Below are 14,386 nucleotides of genomic sequence, written 5' to 3'. Positions count from 1 at the left end.
GCCAAGGCCACCCCAGTCCAGTGAGGCAGGACGGGAAGGCAAAGGGCATTTGAGCCCTGTGACCCCTTTTACCCCAATTAACTATGCTCCCCTGGAGCCTCTGACCCCAGTAACCCCCTGACTCTTGGGAGTCTCTGTTCCCCGTGAGCCCTGACCCCGCAGGCGTCCCTGGAGCCTCTGACCCCCTGATAGCCACGCGCCCCCTGACCCCGGGGCACCTCGGCGCCCCCTGACCCCTGACCCCGGGGCACCTCGGCGCCCCCTGACCCCCTCGCCTCACTTGACGTTTTACAGGATAACTCGCCGGGAGCCAGCGCCGGGGGGAATCTGCGGCTGCGCGGCGCGCGCGCCTCCTTTCCCCGGATGCTGCGGGCGCTTCCGGGAGCGGCGCGGGCGCGATCCGGCCTGAGCCATGGCGGCCGCCTTCAAGAAAGCGGCCAAGGCCGGGCAGCGGGCACCGGGAGCGGGGACAGGTGAGGCCGCGAGCGAGCCGCGTCGGGCCCTTCTGAGACCCGCCCCCCCCCGCGCGAGGCAGGGCCGCCCCCCCCGCCTCCCCTCTACCGGGGAGCCCCCCCGGCCCCCCTTCTACCCGGGAGCCCCCCTTCCGCCCGGGAGCGGGCCCCCCGGGAGCGGGGCCCCCCGCATGCAGCACCTCACTTAGCCCCGTTTCTCGCTTTGCTTTTCCAGCCCCGGTCCCGCAGGCAGCTGGGCCTGCTGGAGAAGAAGGAGGATTACAAGCGCCGCGCCGAGTGAGTCACGCTGCGCCCAGCTCGGGCGAGGTCCCTGCGACGGCGCGGGGCGGGGGTTCCCCCGGGGCAGGCCCGGTGGCTGCTCAGCCGGGCCCGCCTGGCCGTGGCTGCACCCGGCAGCTAAGAGCGGCCCCGGGCTCGCTGTGAGAGCGCGGTGCAGCCTGAGCAAAGGTCACCTTGTTAGGGGTTTCGTGTCGCCCCTGACTTCCCTGAGGCCCTGAGCCTGCAGACAGTTAAGCAGGTGCACAGCTTTACTCGTCTGGGTATCCTCCTAGACATCGGTGGGACTTCCAGGTGAAGTGTACCTATGCGAATACTTGAGTGTCTGTAGAGTTGAGATGTAAGAGAGCGGAGACAAGGATGGAGAAGAGCCCACCCTTACAGTTATTCTTGTGACTACCACCAACCTTACAAACAAAACAAAAACCGTTTCTTTGATGGAGTTAGTGGATGAGCTTCTTGCAGATCTGTGGGTTCGGATCTCACTGAGACTTGTGAGTGGGTGAGTGAGCCTCAGCTGCTACTTTAGCACTGAACATGGGGAGATGATCATGCTGGCAGCTTGGAGAAAGGAATAAATCCAGTAGATAAATGGTCTGTGGATTTCTCGTTCTTTTTAAATGTCTTTTATGCTGCTGCAAAGCTGCAATGCTCTTGAGGATTTAGCATCATTATTGAGTATTTAGTGTTTCATTTGATGTGTGTGCCCACATGAATGCAGGTGGTGGTAAATGTATTGTCTTGTTTTTCAGTGATTATCACAAGAAACAGAATGTGCTCAAAGCACTTCGCAAGAAAGCCCTGGAGAAAAATCCTGATGAGTTTTATTTTAAAATGACCCGTGTGCAGCTCCAGGTGAGAACCTGGTTTGTTGTATTCAGACAGGGTGGCCCTATTCTGCTTTGAGTAATGAATGTCTGGGTTTCTTGTGCCTCTCTTCCCCCCCCCCATGGAAAAAAAAATATGAAGGTTTAAATAGCCTGGTACCCACTGTGGCTGGCTGCAGAGTGGCCTGCTCCTGATATCAGGGGAGATGCTCATTTTACCCTCTGCAGTTTTTATTAGAAGAATGGGGCATTGAAGGGCTCTTTCTCTGCCCCAGTAGCTTAGGCTTTGTCTACACTACAAAGTTTTGTCGGCAAAAGGCAGCTTTTGTCGACAAAACAGGGGAGGTGTACACACTACAAAGCTACTTTTGGCAGCAAAACTCTGCTGTTTTGCTGACAAAACCACCTCAAGCTGCATAAAGCCTTTTGCTGTAAAGTTAAAGCAGCAAAGCGTCAGTGTAGACACTGCTGTTTGTTTTGTTGACAGAACTGGCTTCCGCCAGTATCCCACAATGCCTGCCATGACCGCTCTACTCGCTGGTTTGATCTGCAGGCATGTGCCCCTCCCTCTGAAAGTATCTTACAGCTGAGAGCGCAAAGAGCACATCGTTGGATGGCACCCTGTTCTGCCTGCACTAGTACACAGCAGCAGGCAGACTGCTGCTGGGCAGGGTGGGGGACTGCTTTGGCATTCTTCAGCACAGAGAGCTCACAGAGCGGCCCAGGATGCTGCTCCCAGAAGCTGTGGAGGCTGTGGGAAAACTTGGAGGGAATCACAGCCGCAGGCTGTGCTGAGCAAAGCTGGAAGCTGGCAAGGGAGAGGGCGAGGGGGGGATGGGGAGTGTTGGCTTACCCTCCCCTGCCTAGGATAGGTCAGTCCAGCCTGCTTCCTCCCCCCCACCCCCCCACTCTCCTCTCCCTTCTATCACAGATTCAGTTGAAAAAGCTACTGACAATCGACTAGGATGCCCCTTGAATGATGGGATTGAGAAACCTGCATCATGTGATGGCTATACCTGCCTCATGAGGCATTTCAAACCCTTCCCAAAGCACCCTGCAGCCAGTTGCACAGTGGGATAGCTACCACAGTGCATTTCTCTCTCTGTCGCTGCAAGAGCTGTTAGTATGGATGCACTCTGCTGACACAGGAACTAGTATGAACATGCAACAGCGGTTTAATTAAAGTGCTTATTAAAGAGGAATAACTCTTGCTGAGACAACTTTGTATTGTAGACCAGTGGTTCTCAAAGCCGTCCCCAAACCCCCCGGCCCCCCACTTGTTCAGGGGAAAGCCCCTGTCGGGCTGGGCCATTTGTTTATCTTGCCGCGCCGCAGGTTTGGCCAGATCGTGGCATCCCACTGGCCACCGGTTCCCTGCCTCCAGCCAATGGGGAGCTGCAGGAAGGGCTGCCCAGCAGAGCCCTTGCCCGTGCCGCTTCCCACAGCCCCCTTGGGGCGCCTGGAGCAAATCGAACGCGCGGCAGTGGGAGTCCGGCATGTCGGCCGAACCTGCGTATGCGGCAGGTAAACAACCGCCCGGCCCTGCCGAGGAGTTTCCGGAACAAGCGGATGGACCGACTTTGAGAACCATGGTATAGACAAGGCCTTGCCTTTTAGAAGCTGTTCATGCTCGGCAATTAATGTGCTTTCTTTGCTTTTAGGATGGAGTTCATGTAATTAAGCAGCCAAAGGAAGAGGTGACCCAGGAACAGCTGAAGGTGATGAGGACACAGGATCTCAAATATATAGAAATGAAAAGAGTGGCAGAGGCTAAGGTAATAGTCTTTATTGATCCTCTCATTATCGTCCAGTTTGTTCATAATGAATACATTTTAACTTAATTTGTCCCATCAGCTGATAGGCATTTGTTTGATCATGTCAGTTTTCAGTCATACCAGAAATGACAGAAGAAAATGTTAATACAGCTCAGTTGTTTATGGGCGTCTTTGATTGAAACCGAGTCCTAGACTGCTCTGTTGCTTAGACAGTGCATGGTATATTGGATAAACTATCGTAAAACATTATGTAGATTTTAGACATTAAATGCTTAGCCTCGTTTCTGATGTTTAGCATGAATTGAAAATTATTGATTCTGAAGTAACTGTTTAGTTTAAAAGGGATGCAGTCAATTCAGATCAAGTTCTGTCTGAAAATGTTATATCTGCTGTTAGAATAGCACGTAAGATCTCTGTAATGAGACTAGAGAAACAAAAGCCTTTGTGTCTTTGCCAGTACTTTGAGGATAGTCACTTCTATTCTTTTCTCTATGTGGTTAAAAAAAAAGAGTACTTTTGGCACCTTAGAGACTAACAAATTTATTTGAGCATAAACTTTTGTGAGCTACAGCTGAATGCATCCGATGAAGTGAGCTGTAGCTCAAGAAAGCTTATGCTCAAATAAATTTATTAGTCCTCTAAGGTGCCACAAGTACTCCTTTTCTTTTTGCGAATACAGACTTAACACGGCTGCTACTCTGAGATCTATGTGGTTAGTTTCCTCTTGTTTGTGTGGCTTCTCATGCAGCTAACAGGAGAAAAAAAGAAGAAAATGATTGTAAAATTACAAACCTAACCAGGAGTTCGGGGAGGGATAGTACTTTAAATTCTTCTTGAATTGACAAGTTTTAAAGAGACACAAATGTAAACAAAAAGAAAAGGAGTACTTGTGGCACCTTAGAGACTAACAAATTTATTAGAGCATAAGCTTTTGTGAGCTACAGCTCACTTCATCATTGATGCATCCGATGAAGTGAGCTGTAGCTCACGAAAGCTTATGCTCTAATAAATTTGTTAGTCTCTAAGGTGCCACAAGTACTCCTTTTCTTTTTGCGAATACAGACTAACACGGCTGCTACTCTGAAACCTGACAAATGTAAACAGTGGACTAATTGTCTGGTTATCTGTTTACAAAAGAATTAATAGGAATGAAGAGTTTAGATATTAAGAAAATGTTTGTTGCTGAGACACAAAGGAAGCATTGCCCACTGCTGAAGGCTAAGTTTTTTTTTTTTTTTTTTCCTCCCCACAGAAAATCGAAAGGATGAAATCGGAGCTCCACCTGCTGGACGCTCAGGGGAAGCAATCAAACAAACACGTGTTCTTTTTTGATACCAAAAAAGAAGGTAAGATTAGGGCTTTATTGAAAAAGAACTTCCCTTCAGCATCTTTAGGCTGTCCCCAAATCTTTAACATTGTGTGGTTGTTCCTTCACACCTTGCTCTGAGCGAGATCCTGTCTCAGAAATAGCGACATGTCTGAGGCTCTGGGGCTCATTATTGAACAGTGAAGGAAATGGATTGCCCCACTTGCTCAGGCAGTTGACACCTGCATAGGTCAAAAAGTGACCTAGTACTCTCCATCTCATAGCAAGTATAAGCCACATATTTGGATGAAATGCTGAATCTGTCCCAAGAAATTTGCTGAACTCTCATTACTAATCTTAAATTCTTTTAAAAAAATGTTTTTTAGTTCAAGAATTTGAAGTTGCAACTCATCTGAACACATCCCCAGAGCTAGTGGACAGAGTGTATAACCGACCTACCATTGAAACCCTGCAGAAGGAAACAGTAAAAGGAGCCACTCAGCCAGCCCATTTAAAGGTAAACTGTTTAGCCACCCTTTGTGATTCAGTAGCAAATGGGGTCCTTGCACTTTACTTTTAAAAATGTAACGGGCACTAGGAAGAGTCCATTGGAGTGTTCTCTGGGTGAACAAGTTTGCTTTTATAGTCTAAGGCTTTTTGGTGGTGATACCAGGGGGTTGAAGGGCACAGTTACTAAGAGTCGGACTGATTGGCATCAGTACTCATGGTGCCAGCCTTTCATATCTGGAATCCCGTAGTCAAATCTTCCCTAAGACCAGAAGCAGAAAAGCAGTTTAGTCACATCCTGGTCAATTAGGGACACTTGTCTAAACTGCAAAACAGTGGGCATGACAGGCATCCTTTCCTTACCAGAACAGGAGTAAGAAATGGTGCTGGATGTCAGGCTTGAGATGGATTGGCAGAACATATGTAGTAAGGTAGCATAGCATGGGTGCACACTATGCTGCTGAGTATGTCTCTTGCATAAGCTTCATTATCTTTTGAAAGTTTTGCTCCCTAAAAGAGGCAGTTTAAATGGATGCTAATAGCATTTGTGCTACATCTTACAAGTCCTGCATGGATGGTGGACTTTTTTCTTAGGAGTCTCTCTTTTTATGCCCCTGTTAATTCTCTTCTACTGAGGCAATCATCAGTATCCACTCCAAAAGTGCTATTGGGAAGTACAGCTTGAAGTACAGATAGAACTATTGGTGACTCCATGTGCAGATTTGGTATTTTACTGCTCTGTCTGTTCCTTATAGAAATGTTGTTTAATTGGGTTTCCAGGATTTTAAGAAGTCCTGGTATGGGGAGACTTCATTTGTTTTTTTGTTTTGTTTTGTTTTGTTTTTTATATAATAAAAAATAAGTGTAATAATGCTGCATCTGAGCACTTCAAAAAAAACAACAACAAAAAAAGAACCTTGTAGCCCTAAGTGGGGATACAGAGAAGCTTCCTGTGAAATGGGTGGCTTTAGTAGATACAAATATACAGACTCTGCTTCTTTCCTTTGCACCTGGCAATCATAATACCCTGGATATATGCAGAGATTTCTGTTTTCTGTTATTTCTATGGCTCTTGGTTAATAAATTTATACTTGGATTCTCTTTCCTTCTGTCTTTGAACACAGTGGGGTTTGTGATCCAGTACTCTGTCTCCTCCTCTTTCCTGTGAAGCTATTTAGGCTGAAATCTCATTTCCTAGCTGTCCTTTAATTTAAAATATGTTTCACACAGGCCTCTGTTCTCCAGCTTCAATTGCTTAGACAGCACCAGCTTTGCTCCTGATGTTTTAATTTCATAGCAGTTCTTGCGGTCTCAGAAGCAGCTAAGCATGGGTTTAGCAGTATAAATGCCTCCTAATTAGTTTGGATATATTGGGCAGTCTTGTAAGCTTGAGTCAGTATGTGCAATAAGGTAAAAATAAAGGTGTTTAAAATTGCTCATAAGATTGCAGCATGCTCTTCTTAAATCAGATGTCGGATAACGTTCCCCACTCCCCTCCCTCCTGCTAACCCTCTCACTCTGGCTTGACGTTAAAGTGGTTGGACTAGTTTCAACTGATGGGTTTTCTCCTCTTCTAAAGACTTAGTCACATTGGAAACATGTCAGAATCTGTCCTATTCAATGATATTAACGAGGTCACACCTGCAGCCATGCCACCTTGTGCTTTGAGTCCATCAGCTATCACAAGTTAAGCAGAATCAGGTGGGTTATTGTTTGGCTGGGAGGTCTCCAAGCAATATCTTGACTTCAGAAACTGGTCTTGGTGACCCTTTTTGCTCTGAATCAGTACAGAGCTAAAAACCAGCATGGTGCTAGAAGGTTATCCAGTTCAAGATTAGCTTCTGTGCCTCAAGATCCATATAGTGGCTGAGTGTAAACAGCAGCAGACTCAGCAGTTATAGACTGTAATCTCTTTCTCAGCACTGAGAAAGCTCTACCCTTCATTCAGAAAGGACTGCCACTCATTAACTGGTGGTCTTAGCCACAACCACACTTACAAGCTGTAAAACTGTCAGCATCATCTTTAGTCACAAAGGACAAGAAGAAGAAGCTAGGAGGTCCTTTGCTGCTGTGGCATATTGACTTTTGGATGAGCTGTGAAACCAAGGTTCCAGCCACATATCATTGGAGAAGACCTAGAGGCCTGTTGTCCTAATTATCTTGCCTATGTTAACCCCTTAGGTCCCTGCTAGGAATATGGTATGTGCAAGGAAATCTCAGTTCTGAGTCAAGGAGTTAAACAATGAGCCTTTTGGAAGAACACAAAATTGGTATTGGGTACTTTAATAGAACTTTTTGTTTGTGAAACTTGTGTGGTTTTTTGTTTAATCAAAAACTCAATGAGTCACCCTAAGTGTGATCCCTGGCAGCCTGGGATGAATTGAGGGAGCGAATACATTTTTCTTGTTCTTTTGCTCTACTAAAAAATGCTCTTTTCCTTCTTCAGAAATTAGCCCAACAAAGGAAGCACCAGTACAGCCTCCTGAAACAGCGTATTGAGCGTGAAAAGAAGATGTTTGTTATTGCTCAGAAGATCCAGGCACGCAAAGATCTCTTGGTGAGGGAGCAAAGACTTAACTCTTGTTCTTTGGACTCTGCTTGTTGAGGGTCTTAGAACTGAGAACAGGTTGTGTATGTGTTGTGTGCATGTTTCCTTACTTGTTGTGGAGCATTTTAGGTAGCTCCTTATAAAAGTTACCAAGAAACATTCCTGCTGTAATGATAGCACAGATAACTTGTTTATATGATATTGAACCCATTCAGGCCTTTGTTTCATAAATTTAGGGCAGAGTCAGTTCTCTGTGTAGCCTGTTCAATCTGTTGTAAAATGCTGTGTAAATTTGAAACTGGAGCTGTGGAGTAACAGAAGGGAGGTTGTGGTCTCTCTAGATTAGGAACAGATCCTCAAAATTCCAATGACTCTAAAGAGATTTTCTGTCAGTTGGGACTTGCCAGTCACAGAACAGGTTGTGTGGCTAGCACCACAATTAGACGAAAAAGCAGATGAAAATATCTTCTGCCCACTAAAGATAAGGAATTGCCCAGTTACCACCTAAGCTAATCTGCACCTTCAGTTCCACCAGCACTTCCATTTTCTCCCCATAGGGTATGTTTCTCTCATCATTTGATAGGAAAGAAAATAATTGTTTGTTTTCGTTTCAGGACAAAACTTACAAAGTGAAGGTGAAGAAAGAAACCATAAATAGCCCAGCTGTTTACAAATTCAAATTCCAACGGAAACGTTAATTTTTCTGGGAAATAGTTTTTGACGTCCTTGTGTAGCTCTAGCTGACATAACGAATGTGTTGCTTCTTGTGGAGAAGTGCTGGTATTTTGTCAGCATTGCTTATTTTCACTGCTGTTTAATGTTTTGTCAAAGTAAGCCCTATGGGTATTTATAACTATAACACATTCTATTTAATAAATCCAAGAAGATTTCTGCTTCAGTTTTGGTATTTACACATTGGAAACCCCAGAAGAGGTGTCCAGATACCTTGGTGAAAACCCTGAGAGAGAGAGATGCTGAACTTGTAACTACATTTTTGATAGGCATTTTGTGTGCACAATACACAAACAAAGAAGAGACTGGACCCTGACCAGGGACAGGGGTAAAGTTTGTGGCTAGGGGATGGTGGTCTGCCTAGGTCTGGTGAAAGCTCCAGACCAGCTCTCCTGTCCTGGTGCTCTAAATGGTAAAAGTCTAGGATCAATCTCTAAGCATCTATTTTCTCTTTTCTATTGCATCTGTCGTCTTCTCCCCCCCCACCCCCGAGCGACAAGTTACACTGACATAAGGGTTTTTGTGCACAGCGTTGTCTGCAGGAAAGCTTCTCCTGCTGACATAACCACTTCCACGAGCGGCATAAGCTATTTGATGCCAACAGGAGAGCTCTCTCCCATTGGTATAGATAGTCTTCACCAGATGCGCTGCAGTGGTGCAGCTGTCTCGGTACAACTGAGGCACTGCAGCACTGCGTGTATATACATACCTTAAGAAGCTAGAATAAAAAGTTTTGGTGTAGGAGCAAGTGATGAATTACCTACATAAGACCAGTCATACAGTGTCATACCAAAGGTCCATCTATCCCAGTATCCTGTCTTCCAACAGTGGCCAATGGCAGGTGCTTCAGACGGAAAAGAACAGAACAGGTAATTGTCTGCCACTAATGGGGGAGAAAAAACTCGGCAACAGTTGTCAGTCCAAATGTGTAGTAGAGATAATACTAGGCAGGCAGATAACTATCTTCAGATCTTCCTACTCGGTTATGCTTTCGTGTGTAGAATCCAGGGCAGAAATGCTAATATGAATTCTGCATACTGCTGACTGCAAAATATCTACTAATATTTAGTCCTGTATGTTATCAAAGCATGGTATAGATAAATGAATCTTCTCAACACTCCTGTGATGCATATAAGCCATTCTCCTCTCTCTTCTGCAGAGAGCGAAATGGAGTCGGGCCAATACTTTCAGAGGTGGGGTGCCTGAAGTTAGGATTCTAACTTTATATTGAGGCACCACAGTGAAAAGCTGGCCACTTCTAGAGCTGCAGCCTCCACTGAAATCGGAACTCTAGGCGCTCAGTATCTCAGAACCAGGCTGTTTTGAAAATGCATACCTACAGATTTAGGGCTGGGCTTTTGAAGATACCTAGGGACTGAAGTGCCATGGGATTTGAGTGCCCCACTCCTTAGGCTCCTTTGACAACCCCAGCCAAAGTGCCTCACTTTAGGTGACTGCAAATGTTGCCAGTGTCCAATGTTGAAGAGCAGAGCCAGGTTTGGAACCTGACTTCTGCCTTAGTCCTGCATCACAGGCTCCATTAGAGCAAACTGCCTCCCCTCCAATACCAGGGCATATTGTAAAACATACTGACTACATCAATACGTAGCTGGAGCTAGTGACCCTCTCGCCAGCCCTCCAGACCCAGCATGAATGGACTCTGGCACGGCTGCTGGAGTGACAGGGAGAATTGGATTAAACTAAGGACATTAAACTCTGCAGATGCAAGTCCCTCCTTAAATGGGTGTCTTTAGTGATCATCTATCATTCTGGTATTTAGCTGAAACATTAGTCCGCAGAAGTTTCCTTACAAATGTGAATAAAACAGAAGAATATTTAAATGATGGATGAGCCTGCAGCACAAAGTATAATTTTCTAGAATTTGTCCTACAAATGAGTTAGAGGTAAGGGGCCCAGCAGATGGCAGAAGTGTTCCACAGAGTGCAGCTGTGAGGCAGAGGACTAAGTGATGGGTACAACTGCCATCCAAAGCTCAGCACTGGCTATGATGTGCGTTGCTATGTGTGGTATGATGTCCAGGACTTGATTGAGAAGTACAATCTGCTTGGTAAATGAAGCCACCACTGTAATCACCAAGACACCAGTTGCCAGAATATAAAGGTCTTCAGGTTACTTTTTTAAAACTTGGGCAGGACCAGAACTAAGGAATTCCATGTCTCTCGCCAAGCATTTCTAAATGTTGGTGACTTTTTCAGAAAGTACCACATGTCGTTCAAGTAAAACAATGCCAATTTGCAAAGTGGGATAGATTCATAAAAAGTTGCAGAATGTGATGTTCAGCCAATTGATATATTTTTGGAATAAAATATTTGGCAAATAATTTTGTGCCCTTTGCCCAAGTGCAGTCACAAATATGGTCGCACGGGAATTAACTTTTGAATTTGAAAAAATATTGATGATGGATTTTCTGTTTTTTGCATTCTCCTGGGTTGTTGTTTAAAGCTGTGGGAGGCAGGACCAGGTCCTGTAAATTACCACTGTTTTCAGCTGCATGGGGGGAGAGGGGGGCTGTCCAGCACTTCCTGCCATTTTGTCTCTATAAATGTCAATTAATGCTTCCCACCCTTATCTACACTGTGCATTGTGTAATTCCAGCTAATATGTACATGTCTGAATGAAGCCCTGATTGTGATAGATACACTGCAATACTTGGCCAGTGAACACAGCCATGCAGAGCAGCATGGTGCCGGGACTTGTCAGAACATGAAGCAATAAAGCAAGTTGATGTCTGTCTGTATCTTCTCCACTCAACTCCCAGCTGGCACTAGGGATGTTCTCCAAGTGACATGCTCAGTTCATAATTGCTACTGAGCCACTCACGGCATTTGGCTCAGTGTTTCACACTTGGCCACAGCGTTCTGTAAGGCATCTTGCACAAGCTGGGTGGTTCTCCAAGATGCATAGTGGGAGAAGTTACTGGAACCCCAAATCAGCTTTCTTTTTATTTACAAAACAAGAAAATGTGGCACCTGCCTGTGTCTAATTGAATTAGAATTGAATTTTATGCATTGACCAAGCTTAGCAGGTCCCCTAGGAGCCAGCTGCTTCTATCATGAAGCACCTTAGTATTCAATTCCAAGGTCCTCCAGGGCCTGACCATTCTGCTGAAGACAGGCTTCTGGGGCTGCTGTCAGCCTAACTCTGGGGTTAGGCTGTTCTAAAACTTCCCCCAACAGAAATGTTTCCAGGATTGTTCACAATTCCAGGGGAAACAGCTCTTTGTTATTTTTTAATTAACTTTTCCCTCGAGTGTTTGCAACTGAAACAATATGGTGGCAGCAGTGGGCTAGCGTGTCAGAATTTAGCAAATCAGTCACTTTCACTTACAAAAAAGAAACTGAACTCTCGGTTTCCCAGTGTTGCTAACTCTCAAATTTATCAAGAGTCTCGTGACAATTGGTGTTTTCCTTAAAACTCCAGCTCCTGGAGTCAGATGGTTACTAGAGACTCAGCTTTCATCTTTTAAAAAAGTAATTTTTTTCCTGGCTATGGAGAAAAGCCTGAAATGTAACCTTTAGAGTCTCAGTAACCAGAATGCAAAGTGCACTTATTTTAGGCATCTCCTGATTGTTAAGGCAATCTGCTTGAATATTGAATGTTTGGGGTTGGTGTTGGCAATATTCAGAAAATGCAAAAAGCATAAGGTGTGAAAAGTCAATAAGATTTTTTTAAATTAATTTTCAATGAATTCTGGTGTAATGTGTAATACAGAGTGGAAAATTTGTTTTAACAATCAATTGGACTAAATTGTAAGATGTATTCTTATTCTTTAACATCAATAAGAAGGGAGTCCAGTGTATTGCATCCTTGACTTTGGGGTTGAAGCTTTCTTTGGGCTGAAATCGAAATGTATAAATAAGTATAATCTTCATCCTTGTGTAAACTTAGCTGAGTTGCAATACTAGAAAGGGTGGAAGAGAAAACCAGAAATTCAAAGCCCCAGTGGAAGAAATCAAGGCAATTCTGAGATGACACACAGCCTGAGCTAGAACAGCTCATCAGTGCAGGGTTTCGAATGGCCAGTGTTTGTATATGTATAAGGCATGTGGCAAACACCTCACCATTGGCAAGTCAAGGTTGTTTTTAGGCTAGTCACCTAACCCCTGGAAATGATCCAGCTATTCCCAATATCTTATAAAAGGCAGGTTAGTAAGGGATGGAAGAGCTGATTGCACTCAGCTGGAGGTCTGTGGGGTTTCGAGCAAATTTTGCTCTTTTACAGAAAGCGTATTTGAGCTCTGGCGGCTGTACAGACTCTGTAGGGTGAATGCAGTGCCTCTTGTAATTGTGCTTTCACAGGGAACTTCTCCCTCATTCAGCTTGTCACCAGCAGCCTGGGGTCTCTTGCCTGCAGTTAGGGCACAATCACCTCCCCTGCAAACTAAAGGCAGATGAACAGGAGTCCAGGCTCTAGGTCCCTTCTCCATGGGAAGTCTCCAAGTTCCTAAAGCATGGAAATAGTTGTCTTCAGTGGGTACATTCAAACTGCTCCTTTGCTGAGAAGGTGGTATGGAGCCTCTGAACACTCGGCACCAGTTCAAATCCAGCCTGTGGCAGTAATGACTGAACATTTTTAGCACCTGACGGCCAATGAGGAATAAGTTGGGGAGCTCCACCAAGGTCCCAGTGCCCATGCTGTGAAATGTGACTAACCAACTTCAGCTGAGGGCCTCAGGATTCGATGGGCATTAGAGAGGGAATCCACCTACCCCCTCACCCTTGGATGTCAGGCCTGTGTCCTGCTCACTGCCCTGCATGGCTGTGCTCAGTGGAGAACTCCTGGGTTGTCAGCGCAGCATCTTTCACCAGCACAAACTTCACACACGCTTTCAAAGAGCTAAAGAAAGTGATGTCCCTTTATCTCCCTGGCACATCCATCTTTGTGTCTGTGCATCTCACAGCGCTGCCACTGCTTGATTTCAAGAGAAACATTCAGGTAATGAAATACTGGAAATGCGGTCACAGGTTAAACACGGCCTCTTGGTGCCAGGAGCCTGTTCTCTGTGGTGCAGACGTGTGGGGCCAGCAGGAGAATTAAGAGCCGGGCACCTGCTGGAAAAGGGAAGGAGTTTTATTTTTTTCTTTATAGCCAAGTCAATGCAGTTTCTGGTATGTTTGGAGCAATGACATCCAGGGGCTGCTTAGCTTAATCAAAGGTGTGTGTCCACTGGAGAAGATCTCGGGCTCCATTATATCTGTAGATTCAGATTCGATGTCAGCTGCCTGCCATGTATGACACATGTCCCTTCAGGAGTCACTGAAGCCACAGTCTGCTCCCTGCATACAGATACAATTACAAAAACATTTAGAAAAGGAGTACTTGTGGCACCTTAGAGACTAACAAATTTATTAGAGCATAAGCTTTTGTGAGCTACAGCTCACTTCATTGGATGCATCTGATGAAGTGAGCTGTAGCTCACAAAAGCTTATGCTCTAATAAATTTGTTAGTCTCTAAGGTGCCACAAGTACTCCTTTTCTTTTTGCGAATATAGACTAACATGGCTGCTACTCTAAAAAAACATTTAGGGCAATTATCATTAAAAAGGAGGGGTTTTAGTATGACCATTTGCATCTCATTGTCTTTATATTCTCTCTTTGCTCTCTCTGTATGTGCGTGTGTAAGGGCAGCCAGCTTTCTACTGCAGATGTGCTCTGCATGCCCTTGTGCGAGGCTTTGTTAATTTCACACTTGGGACAGAGGTGTCAGTGACCTATCAGCCATGAGTTGGTGTAGACTATAGAGAGGGGGAAATCAGTGGGTTCTTGCATTCTCCAGCTGGTGCTTAAATGGACCTCGTGGGCAGGAGATGAGTGTCTGCTTGCTGCTCTGCTACTAAAATTATCAGGACAATGACTGAACCAACAAGTTCCTTAGTGAGGAGATTCCCTGCAGCTTGCCCAATGCAGATATCAAAATACC

The 14,386-nt window shown here is 45.3% G+C and overlaps 1 protein-coding gene across 1 annotated transcript; it reads left to right on the top strand.

Moving 5' to 3' along the window:
* Positions 1-397: 397 nt before the first annotated feature.
* UTP11 (UTP11 small subunit processome component) lies at positions 398-8,610 on the top strand. The gene is given in 9 exon segments (XM_038377391.1): positions 398-453; positions 455-473; positions 688-749; positions 1,502-1,604; positions 3,238-3,351; positions 4,604-4,697; positions 5,044-5,174; positions 7,611-7,721; positions 8,327-8,610. Coding segments are annotated over 9 exon segments (759 nt in total). The 5' UTR covers positions 398-412; the 3' UTR covers positions 8,411-8,610.
* Positions 8,611-14,386: the final 5,776 nt, after the last annotated feature.

This window comes from Dermochelys coriacea, chromosome 19 (genome assembly GCF_009764565.3).
Source record: "Dermochelys coriacea isolate rDerCor1 chromosome 19, rDerCor1.pri.v4, whole genome shotgun sequence".
NCBI lineage: Eukaryota > Metazoa > Chordata > Testudines > Dermochelyidae > Dermochelys > Dermochelys coriacea.
The sequence above is the reverse complement of the archived record's forward strand: the minus strand, read 5'-3'. Positions and strand labels throughout refer to the sequence as shown.